This window comes from Scyliorhinus canicula, chromosome 2 (assembly GCF_902713615.1).
Source record: "Scyliorhinus canicula chromosome 2, sScyCan1.1, whole genome shotgun sequence".
Taxonomy (NCBI): Eukaryota; Metazoa; Chordata; class Chondrichthyes; order Carcharhiniformes; family Scyliorhinidae; genus Scyliorhinus; species Scyliorhinus canicula.
Genome location: NC_052147.1, coordinates 8358381 through 8370511, shown reverse-complemented (window position 1 = coordinate 8370511; position 12131 = coordinate 8358381). Strand labels below are relative to the sequence as shown.

General features: G+C 47.9%; 1 protein-coding gene across 5 annotated transcripts in view; it reads left to right on the top strand.

The window, feature by feature from the left end:
* Positions 1-12131, top strand: part of dglucy (D-glutamate cyclase) — a 98118-nt gene that overhangs the window by 60163 nt on the left and 25824 nt on the right. For all 5 annotated transcript variants that reach the window (XM_038773391.1, XM_038773398.1, XM_038773368.1 and 2 more), the window contains 4 exons: positions 5694-5892; positions 7319-7469; positions 8782-8904; positions 11807-12013. In XM_038773391.1, coding sequence (XP_038629319.1) covers positions 5694-5892; positions 7319-7469; positions 8782-8904; positions 11807-12013 — 680 coding nt within the window. The remainder of the gene's footprint in view (positions 1-5693; positions 5893-7318; positions 7470-8781; positions 8905-11806; positions 12014-12131) is intronic.

The following is a 12131-nucleotide window of genomic DNA, read 5'->3' as shown; positions in this document are numbered from 1 at the left end:
AGGAATCGATTGCGCGGTTGGAACTTAGACTGGATGCTCAAGACCGGGCGATTCAGAAAGTGGAGAAGGCGCTGGCTGAGCAGGAGGAACTCCAGCAGTGGTCTCCCGGAGGGGTCCGAAGGAGTGGACGCTGGGACGTACATAGCGGAAATGTTTGAGAAGTTGCTGGGGGATGGGATGTTCTCCCGACCCTTGGAGGTGGACAGGGCTTACACAGCGCTCGCGAGGTAGCCGTGTGTGGAGGACCCCCGAGGGCAATGGTGGTGAGATTCCATAGGTACCTGGATAAGGAGCGAATTTTACGGTGGGCCAAGCAGACACGGAGCTGTAAATGGGAGAATAGTATACTGCGGATCCATCAGGACCTGAGAGCAGAGGTGGCTAGGAGAAGGGCGGTGTTCAACCAGATAAAGTCGACCTTTTCAAGAAAAAGGTTACGTTTGGACTGCTGTATCCGACCCGCCTCTTGGTCATGTACGAGGAGCAACATTTTTATTTTGAGTCGCCTGAGGAAGCGATGGCCTTCACTGGAAGGAAAGGGCTGGTGGTGAACTGAGGTTTTTGAACTTTGCTGCAGCGTTTATTTTTTTTTACAAGTTTCTTGTTTTTCGGATGTTATTTGTAATGCCTTCTGTTTTGATCTGGGGCTTGTTGCAGAGCTGTGTGAGTTAAAGTTTACATTTGCACTGATGGCATTGGAGGTGTGAATGTTAGATGTTGGATCTTCTGTTTGATCTTTTCTTTGTTTTTCGTGTTTTTTTTCGGGCATTTGTGTTGGGATTGTTTTTCTTTTGCATATGTGTGTCAGGGGGAGGGAACAATAGGTGGGAGAATGTCTAGCGTCATGGGTGAGGGTCACCAAGCTAGCTGTACGGGCTAGCTCACAGAAGCGCAGTGGGGGGGGGGGTGAGCAGATGTTATGCTTATTGAAGTTGGTTTACATAGAGCTGTTACTGGGGGGGGAGGGGAAAATGTTCTGCTGATGGGGGAGGGACTTTTGCTGTGGGACAGAAAGGAGGTCGGGGGCGGAGACTGCCTGGGGGCGTGCCGGCGGATGCGTGGGGGGGGGGGGGGGGGGGGGGTGGGGGGGGGGGGGGGGGGCGATGAGCCCCCCAACCAAGCTAATCACTGGAACGTAAGAGGGCTAAATGGGCCGGTGTTCACGCATTTGAGGGGACTGAAGGCGGATGTGGTAATGTTACAGGAGACCCACTTTAGAGTAACGGATCAGATTAGATTAAGGAGGGGATGGGTCAGATATGTTTTTCACTCGGGACTGGACTCGAAGACTAGAGGGGTTGCGATCCTGAATAACAAGTGAGTGTCATTCGAGGCGGCAAGAATAGTTGTGAATGTGGGAGGCCGGTACATTATAGTCAGTGGGAAGCTGGAGGGGCTGCCGGTGGTATTCGTGAATGTGTATGTGCCAAATTGGGATGATGTGGAGTTTATAAAGAGGTTGTTGGGGAAGATCCCGGACCTGGATTCGCATACGTTGGTCATGGGGGGTACTTTAACACAGTCATCGACCCTGGGCTAGACCGGACAGGCAGGGTGCCAGCAATGGCAAAGGAGCTAAAGGGGTTTATGGAGCAAATGGAGGGGTGGACCCATGGAGTTTTGGGCGGCCGAGAGTGAAGGAGTTCTCCTTCTACTCACATGTGAAAAACGTGTACTCACGGATTGACTTTTTTATTCTGAACAGGGCTCCACTGACGGGGATAGTGGACACTGGGTATTCAGCGATTACAATCTCCAGATCATGCCCTCCACTGGGTTGACCTACAGGTTAGCAAGGAGAGTAGCCAGCGTCCATACTGGGGGCTGGACGTGGGACTTTTAGATGATGAGGAGGTGTGTGGGCAGCTGAGGAAATGTATTCAGGACAACCTGGAAGTTAATGACACAGGGGAAGTTTCAGCGGCGGTGGTCTGGGAGGCTATGAAGGCAGTGGTTAGAGGGGAGCTGATCTCGATATGGGTCCACAGGAAGAAGGCAGACAGAGCACAGATGGACCGACTGATAAAGGAGATGCTGCAGGTTGACAGGAGGTATACGGAGACCCCAGAGGCAAGAGGGAGCGGCGGAGGCTACAGGCGGAGTTTGGCTTGTTAACTCCAGGGATGGCAGTGGAGCAGTTGAGGAAGGCGAGGGGGGCGATTTAAGAATATGGAGAGAAGGCCAGCAGAATGCTCGCGCAGCATCTTAGAAAGAGGGAGGCAGCCAGGGAGATAGAGAAAGTAAAGGACGGGGACGGGAACCTGGTCGGAGATTCAGCAGGGGTTAATAAGACACTCAAGGAGTTTTACATCGGGTTTACATCGGGTTGTATGAGTCGGAACCCCCAGCTGGGCCGGAGGAGATGAGGCACTTTTTTGGGGGGCTGAAGTTCCCGAAGGTGGACGGGTGGGTTGGTAGAAAGGCTGGGGCCCTGATCGGGTTGGAGGAAATAGCAGAGGGTCTGAAGGCCATGCAGTTGGGTAAAGCCCCAGGGCTGAAAGGGTACCCAGTTGAGTTTTATAAAACGTTCTCTGGGATATTGGGGTCGCTGTTGATGAGGACATTGAATGAGGCAAGGGAGCGAGGGGCTCTTCCCCCGACAATGTCACAGGCCACTATCTCATTGACCCTGAAGCGGGGCAAGGACCCGGGCCTACGCGGGTCCTACAGGCCGATATCCCTACTAAATGTAGATGCCAAACTGTTGGCCAAAATCTTGGCCTCTAGGATTGAAGACTGCGTTCCGGACGTGATTGGGGAGGACCAGACGGGATTCGTTAAGGGTAGGCTGTTGGCCAACGTAAGAAGGTTGCTAAATGTGATCATGATGCCTCCAGAGGGTAGGGACATGGAGCTAGTGGTCGCAATGGATGCAGAGAAGGCATTTGATCAGGTGGAATGGGAATATCTGTGAGAGGTACTGGGGGGTTTGGATTTGGGTGGGGCTTCATTGACTGGGTCAGGCTGCTGAATCGGGCTCCTGTTGCGAGCTTACGGATGAACAGGTTAACATCAGACTATTTCAGGCTGCACCGGGGGACGAGACAGGAATGCCCCCTCTCCCCACTGCTGTTTGCATTGGCCATAGAGCCCTGGAAATTGCGCTGAGAGCCTCAAGGGGCTGGTCCGGGGCTGGTGGGGGGGGGGGGGGGGGGGGGGGTGCTTGGTGTGTGTGTGGAACACAGAGTCTTGTTATGCGCAGAGGACCTGCTCCTATATGTTTCGGACCCACTAGAAGGGATGGAAGAAGTTATGAGGATTCTGGGGGAATTTGGCTGGTTTTCGGGTTATAAACTGAACATGGGGGAATAGTGAGATGTTTGCTATCCAGGCAAGGGGGCAGGAGAGGGAATTTGGGGAGCTGCCGTTTAGGGTGGTAGAGAGTAGCTTTCGGTACCTAGGCATTCAGGTGGCACAGGAATGGGAATGGCTACACAAGTTAAATTTGCCCTGATTAGTAGATGAAGGACGATTTCCGAAGGTGGGACGCACTCCCGTTGTCACTAGCTGGGAGGGTGCAGACAGTGAAAATGACGGTCCTCCTGAGATTCCTGTTTGTGTTTCAGTGTCTCCCCATCTTTATTCCGCGCTCCTTCTTTAAACGGGTCAATAAGGTGATCTCTGGCTTTGTATGGGTGGGTAAGACCCTGCGAGTAAAAAAGGGGATGCTGGAGTGGAGCCGGGGGGGGGGGAGGGCGGGCTGGCGCTGCCGAACTTTAGTAATTATTATTGGGCGGCGAATATAGCCATGTTTAAGGGGGGGGGATCGGTGTGGGAGCGAGTGGAGGCGGCATCATGCAAGGGCACTAGTTTGGGGGCATTGGTAACGGCGCCTCTGCCGTTCTCGCCGCCACGGTACTCCACCAGCCCCGTGGTGGTGGCGGCCTTGAGAGTCAGGGGGCAATGGAGGAAACATGTGGGAGCAGAGGGAGCATCGGTCTGGTCTCCAATCTGCAATAATCACAGGTTTGCCCCGGGGAGGCTGGATGGAGGGTTCCGGAGATGGCAGAGAGCAGGGATTGAGAGGACGGGGGATATGTTTATAGACGGGAGCTTTCCCAGCCTGAGGGAGCTGGAGGAGAAATTTTGATTGACGAGAGGAAATGAGTTCAGGTCCCTGCAGGCGCGGGACTTCCTACGCAGGCAGGTCTCAACCTTCCCGCTCCTACCGCCAAGGAGGATTCAGGACAGGGTAGTTTCCAGAATGTGGGTGGGAGAAGTGGGGGGTTTCGGACATTGACAAGGAACTCATGGGGTCAGAGGAGACGCAGACCGAGGAGTTGAAACGCAAGTGAGAAGAGGAGTTAGGAGGAGAGATGGAGGATGGTCTCTGGGCGGATGCGTTGAGTAGAGTCAACACGTCCACAACATGTGCCAGGCTCAGCCTGATAGTTCAAGGTCATTCACCGGGCTCACATGACAGTGGCCCGGATGAGCAGATTCTTTGGGGTAGAAGACAGGTTCGCAAGGTGTGCGGGAGGGCCAGTGAACCATGTCCATGTGTTCTGGGCATGCCCAAAGCTTAGAGTATTCTGTCATGTCCAAGGTCTTGAAAACAAGGGTGGCACCGAGTCCAGAGGTGGCGATTTTCGGAGTGCCGGAAGACCCGGGAATCCAGGAAGAGAAAGAGGCAGACGTTCTGGCCCTTTGCTTCCCAGCCCGGAGATGGATACTATTAGCTTGGAGGGACTCAAAGCCTCCGAAGTCGGAAGAGGTGGTGCCGCAATCAAACATCTTTTCAATGTCCATATACACCTCAACATCCCCTCTGAGGGAAGGGGGGGCGGGGGAGGGTGTAAAGGAGGAGGTGGTGTCACAATCTTGATGAAGAAATCAATTACTTCAGTAAGGACCCTATTATTTTTACATTTCTCTGCAATTTGCCTACATATCTTCCCTTGTATCTCTCCCGGATTGTTTAGGGGTCCGTAGTACACTCCCAGCAATGTGATTGCCCCTTTTTCATAGGATCCCTACAATGGACAAGGTGGACATTCGGCCCATCTGCACCGACCCTTCGTAGGGATGATGTCTTAGATGTTTCTTCAAATGAGGTCTTATGGGTAAAACTTAGAAACAACGAGGGGCAATCGCATTGCTGGATGGAATGCTGCCTCACAGCGTCAGGGACCTGGTTTCAATTCCGGCCTCGAGTGACTGTGTGGAGTTCTCCCTGTGTTCTGCCCGTGTCTGCATGGGTTCCCTCCGGGTGCTCCTGTTTCCTCCCACAGTCCAAAGATGTGCAGGTTAGGTGGATTGGCCATGCTAAATTGCCCCTTAGTGTCCAGGAGTGTGCAGGTTAGGTTATGGAATTACAGGGATAGAGCAGGGTACTCGTAAATAGGCACAGTGCTCATTCAAAGGGTCGGTGCAGACTTAAGATATTTGTTCAGTAAGTTTATTAAGGGACATGGAATGAAAAAGATAAATGGAGTTGAGGTACAAATCAGCCATGGTGTAATTAAGTGCTGGGACAGGCTTTAGGGGCTGAGTGACCTTCTATTCCAATGGTCCCACTTGCTGTTTTACCTCAATGTCTCCATTGTTCTTTTCAAAGTTGGTGTTTTACACCAGGAGCCTCAGCCTTCACCGAAGAATCTGTGGACTAACTGAACTCATGTAATTAGAATTATTGTTCTGAATTTTGAAACAAAGGCATTTAACCAAAATCTATTGCTGCAATTTGGCTTTAGGACTGATTGTCCACAGTACATCAAGTATGAGGAAGGAAATGTCACAGGCAATCTGAGCAGCCTCATGGAATTTACCGAGCAGTTGAAGGACATGGTGACGTTTTATCTGGGATGCAGCTTTTCCTTTGAGAGCGCACTCCTCGAGGCTGGGGTACCAGTAAGAAATATTGAACAAGGGTGTAATGTCAGCATGTTCAAGGTAGGTTCAAGTTTGTACATTTTCACACTTGTATATAAAATCAGCTAACCTCATGACATTATTCATGGTGTCAGATAATAGGGTCTGGTAGAAAGTGGCTGTCACAAGACTAGCTTTATATTACTGGACTGGAAATGACGAGTAAAAGCAAAATACCGCAGATCTGTTTAGCACAGGGCTAAATCGCTGGCTTTGAAAGCAGATCAAGCAGGCCAGCAGCACGGTTCGATTCCCGTAACAGCCTTCCCGAACAGGCTCTGGAATGTGGCGACTAGGGGCTTTTCACAGTAACTTCATTAGAAGCCTACTTGTGACAATAAGCGATTTTCATTTTTCATTTCATGCTGGAAATCTTAAGAACAGAAAATGCAGCAGGTCTGGCAGCATCTGTGGAGAGAGAAGCAGAGTTAACGTTTCGAACTCTGGAGAAGAGTCGGATGTACTCGAAACATTAACTCTGGTTCTCTCTCCATAGATGCTGCCAAGCCTGCTAAGTTTTTCCAGCATTTTCTAGTAATGAGGAGGCCTGGACCAATAATCCACTAGATCGTGAGTTCAAATTCCACCGTGGCAGTTTGAACTTTGCATTCCATTTTAAATAAAACCTGGGATCAGCAAAAGTGACCTTGACTCTGTCTGAATGCCAGCCTCAACTAGTTTGTTGTTGTACTTTACGAACGGAAACCTGCCATTCTGACCCTGTCTGTTCCATATGTGACTTGCTTCCATGCTAATAATGTTGTCTCTTAATTGTCGATCAAAGTGACCTCACAATATACTCTAAAACCTCTGTAAGCAACAGTGGTTCTAGAGGAAGGCCCACAACCAACTTCTGGGCAACTCGAGCACTACTGGCTAGCCTTGCCAGTGAAGTCAGAATCTCTAGAATGAAGAAAGGAAAACAGTCGCAGCCAATGTCCGCAGGTGGTCACACTTCACTTTTAGCTGCCCTCTGAGGTCGCATAGCACCTGCCACTCAAAACAAAGACCCATTTGCTTTGCTGAGGCACTGCTAACTGCTGGAAAGCAGGCCTTGCTCTATCGAATCATCTATGGGTGTGAACTAGTCTTGACTCCACACAGCTGACTACATTTTTGTGGGTTCGGTGTTCAACCATCGGCATGGCAACCAGAGTTGGCGGACGAATCAACGTTTTTCCTGTTGTGGCAAATCGGACCAGTTATCATTAAATTACTGCACCCCCAACAACCAATCAAGGTGAATAATAGGCTTCTGATTTCAGCCAAGATCAAAACCAAGTCAGGCAGCTGTGTGAATACAGGAGGGTCCACTTGGTGTTGTTTGCCTCGTAATATGAAAGCATGTGTCCTATGCCAACAAGTCAAATATTGATTTTCTTTTTTAATGAGCGCAAAAATTTGTCATGTTCTTTTCATTTTTCATTCCCCCCACTGACCCCCTCAGACTTCCATTCCATGTGTTGAGGTTGGAGGTTTCCAGTGTAACATGGTGGTCACGATGCGACCTGTCCCCGTAGACAAGCTTGATGCAGCTGTGCAAGTAACCCATTGCATGAAAGATGCCCATGGTGCTCCTGTACACATTGGCTACCCAGGTAAGATTGCCTTTTGGCCCTGAGAGGAAATGCAACAGAGGATTGATTTTCCTGTTGTTGTTTCTGGGAGTAGCACAAAGGAATAGGAGAAGGCCATTCAATCCTGAGAGAGTATTCCATTACAGTACATTCTCACTTAAAGTTGTGGCTGCGTGCCTGAAATCACAACTTTAAGTGAATCCTGGGCTCCCACAGGAACAGGAAGCAATATTAAAGCCAGAGTTAAGTTCCTTTAGACGTTTCTCGGCCGGAGAAAACGATGCAGAAGTTTTAATTCTGTACAATGCATGTTCAGCTCTTTGCATTCCTAGCTGAAGTAACTTGCAAAGCAAAATACCTCACTAAATGTGAAAGAAATACAATACAGTATCCAATTTAAAAAAAACACACTTTTAGGTTGACTGATTTCCATTGAGTGGCAGACGCTGGTCAGTGCAGTTATCAGTTGAAGTTCCAGAACTATCTGCACTGACCTCCCCTGCCACTAGATAGAGCCCAAGAGTGAAGCACAGGTGAAACCAGCAGCAAAGACACAGGAATGCAGCCAGCAGCAAGAGAAGACCAGACACCACGGCCTAAGATTATGAACTGAGGGCAGGGGCCAAGTGCCAGAGTGGAGGTGAGGCTCGGAAGCCAGGGCAGGAGACAAGAGCCAAGGGCAGGAAGCAACATTGGGAGCCGAGGATGGCAGCAATAAGGGACAGAAAAGGACTGAGGGCGAGAGTGGAATCACTGGTGGAAAGGTTTTGTGACCAGGCAGATCACAGAAGACGGAGTCCATGTCAACAATGTTAAAGTCAAACTGACCACATGGAATGGATATGCCAGAACCCATGAGCCTTATTGAATACTTTTATGTACCTGACTACTGCATTTCATAGAATCATAGAATTTACAGTGCAGATGGAGGCCATTCGGCCCATCGAGTCTGCACCGGCACTTGGAAAGAGGACCCCACCCTATCCCAGTAACCCCACCTAACCTTTTGGACACTTAAGGTCAATTTAGCATGGCGAATCCACATAATCTGCACATCTATAGAGTTAAAATATTAAAGAGGTAATCACATGCCTGTAAAGGAGATGTCTCCCCAATCATTCAATCACAAAATCAATCCCATCCAAGGGAGGAATGGGTATGCAGAGTCTCCACAGTAGATCAAGTTTTGGAGTTATCCTACCAATCAGCTTCTTGATGGGGGGAAGAATCAACATTTGTGGTCTTCCTTTGCGGTTTTTTGGCTGAATTTTAAATGTTTATCCAGTAAGCCACCTACATAGGTATTGAAATATGTTCACTTTACCACCCTCAGGCTTAATTGGAGTTGAAGACTTGTCCAAACCAGATTTTGGAGACGCAGTTAAAGCACATCCTGGTGACACTCCAGTTTTCTGGGCCTGTGGAATCACTGCAACAGAGGCTGTTCGCAACTGCAGTAAGATACAAAGATAAGAGACTTCAGTGGTTGTGGGCTGTCACTTGAAACATTTTGTATGAATAATTTTGCTGACAGTAAAATTACATTTATATATCGCCCTTCACAACTTCAGGATGTCACAAAGCTCTTCATAGCCAATTGAATAATTTTAGAAATACAACTAGCAGGTCTGGCAAGATCTAAATGATCCTTCTACTGAAGGATATCCTTTAGGGAAGGTAACCTGCGATCCTTACCTGGTCTGACCTACATGCGACTCCAGATCCACCACAGTGTGCTTGAGTCTCAAATGTCCTCTGAGATGGAGAGCAGTTACGGATGGACAATAAATGCTGGCCCATCAACGACACCCACATCCGGTCAATAAACTTGTTAAAAATTCTGGGTAAACAGTGACTTGCTGGAGGTTTTGGATGAGAAGTCAGAAGTGTAATTTTGCTCGAACTAATAGTTAACAAATTACTGATTTTGCATCGTGTCTTTTAGGGCTCCAGAGATGAGGTGGATAGGTTAGGTGTAGAGGTTAGGTGGATTGGCCATGCTAAATTGCCCGTAGTGTCCTAATAAAAGTAAGGTTAAGGGGGGGTTGTTGGGTTACGGGTATAGGGTGGATATGTGGGTTTGAGTAGGGTGATCATGGCTCGGCACAGCATTGAGGGCTGAAGGGCCTGTTCTGTGCTGTACTGTTCTATGTTCTATGTTCTATGAGAATGATGGAACAATTGGGGTGGTAAACCGTTAGGGATTAAGAGAGGATGAGAGCATTGGAGACAGAAGCAGGGAAACCTCTGGACAGGTGGAATGGGAAAATCCCTCCAGTCTGGTGTAAGGTAACAAGAATGGAAATCAAGAATTGGGAGAGGCAGTCGGTAGGGATCAGTTAAGAGCCGAGGACAATTATGGAATGGTTTGAAGCAGGAAGCATGATTTGGATATGGAGGAAAATCAGAATGAAATCATATCTTTAAAATGACGAGTAGCTTGGGCCTTTCGGAAGATTGAGGACAGCACAGAAATCCAAAGTAGAGATTTTAGGTGAAGACTGAAATCACTTGGGTAGATGGAATTCTTCGGCTGGATGAATGAAGGGGGTATTAGAAGAATTGTTTTCATATCGGGATCATAAAGAAATAAAGAACTTTATACATTCTTGATCTCCGAATGCCCTAAAGCTCTTCACAGCTAATTAAGTACTTTTGAAATGCAGCTGCTCTTGCAACCAATCTGCAAGATAGTAATACATCAGTGATGCTCATAGATGGAGCTCTAACATGCAAAATGCACATGTATTGTAAGTACATCTGGTGGCTGTTGAGACCAAGGACTGAATTTTCAGTCACAAAATGGCTGGAACCTCGATTCCAGATGTCCTGCCCCCGAACCCAGCACTCACCATTTTCATCGGGGGCTTGGAGGGGAACAGGGACTGGGGGGGAAACAACAGTGAGTGTTCTTTGCATATCTGTGGTTCATGGAGGCAGCAAAATATGTATAAGTGGAAGCACCTTCAGGCTGGTCCAGTTTTCGTTATTGGGATTTCCAAAACGTGACTTGTCAGGTCTACCATTTGAGGAAAAAGTCGAAAGCTATTGGGGTTACTTGGGGAGGTCAGGCACCCCTTTTGGAGAGATCAGGTGCCCCTTTGTGATTGTTAAGAATAGGCATGAATGTGCATTAAAGGTGGATAAACTCTGGGGGAGTGTCCAGTTGTCAAGTCATTTAAAACCCCAGGTCCTTTAAAGTTTTGAAAAGAACCATCCAGCCCACAGTTAAAAGAAATTGGTGCTTGCTATTCCACCATTTGTTGGCATAAAGATTAGTGTTGCTTGACTATTCCCACAACCTACCATTATCAACAGGTGGAAAGGTGGGGTGGGAGATTATGGGCTATATAATTTGATTGAAAGCTCCAAGTGGTTCTAAAGAGATTAGATTTTTATGGGACTATTAATGCAAATATATATTTTCATGAGGGAGTAAGGACTTGAAATAAATTTTTATAAGGGATGAAATACTTGAAGAATTTGAATGTTATCAGTAAGAGTGTTTTTGTTTTAAAGATAGCGAAGTCTGCAGTAGACACTAAAGCCAGAATTTTCCATGTCCCGCTGTGGGGGATAACCCCACGGCAGAAGCAACGAACCATTCAAAGGTAAATTGCTTTCAGTGGGGCAAGACGATCCCACTGGCGCCACTCTGGTTGTAGAACTGGTCTGTCTATGGTGAAGGGTGTAAGAGCAAAGGGTGGTATGTATGGGACATTCCTTAAGTGTAAAGGGGCTGTAAAGGGCAATGGGGGAGTGGGGACGTAGGTTGGCATGTAGGCAATGAGGAGTGAGAAGAGAACCATAGGTTAGCATGGAGGGATGACGTGCTGTGGGGTGGGTAGAGGGGCAGAGGTTCACATGGAGGCAATGAGGCTCCATTGCAACAAAGTCCCGGAGCACAAGGAGGACCTTTTTAAACAGCCCCCCTCAGCACCCGGCAGCCCCTGTGGATGCCTCCAAACTCTTTAAGCAGGTGTAGACCTGACTCCAGTTAACAACGCACCAACGTTGATATCCTTATTTATTAAGTATCCTAGGATGTTTTAGTATGTTAAACGTGTTATATAAATGCAAGTTGCTTTTATTTCCATCAAATTTCTATAATAATAATCTTTATTAATGTCACAAGTAGGCTTACATTAACACTGCAATAAGGTTACTGTGAAAAAGAGGACTGTTGGGGTTGGTGTCAATGATGTAGATGTTGTTAATGCCCCTCAGTGCAGATTAATCGAATATGTGCTTACACATTAGTTTCCTTATTACTGATATGTAGATTGTGAATGTTGATGTAAAATTGATTACATCCTTCTCTTTAAGTTCTGTAAATGACGATTAACTCTTACTTTCAGAATCCCCTCTGGCTTTCACCCATGCTCCTGGCTGCATGTTCATTACTGACTTGAGGAGTGATCAGGAGGTGGTCAGCAACTATGCTGCTGACACAGAAACCCCGCACATTTTCTGCATTTCTCAGAATCCACTCCACTATAGCGTTGCCTCAGCTACCGTGCTTAAGAAATTCAAGGCTATGGACATTCTGATTCAGCAAGATCCGGGTAAGAAGAGAATGCTAATCACAGCTGTATAATAGTGGGGTTTAAATTTCAAATGGGAGAGTTTACTTATTCACAAAGTTACCCTAGAAATGGCCCTGGGGCGGGGTTTGGCAGGTTT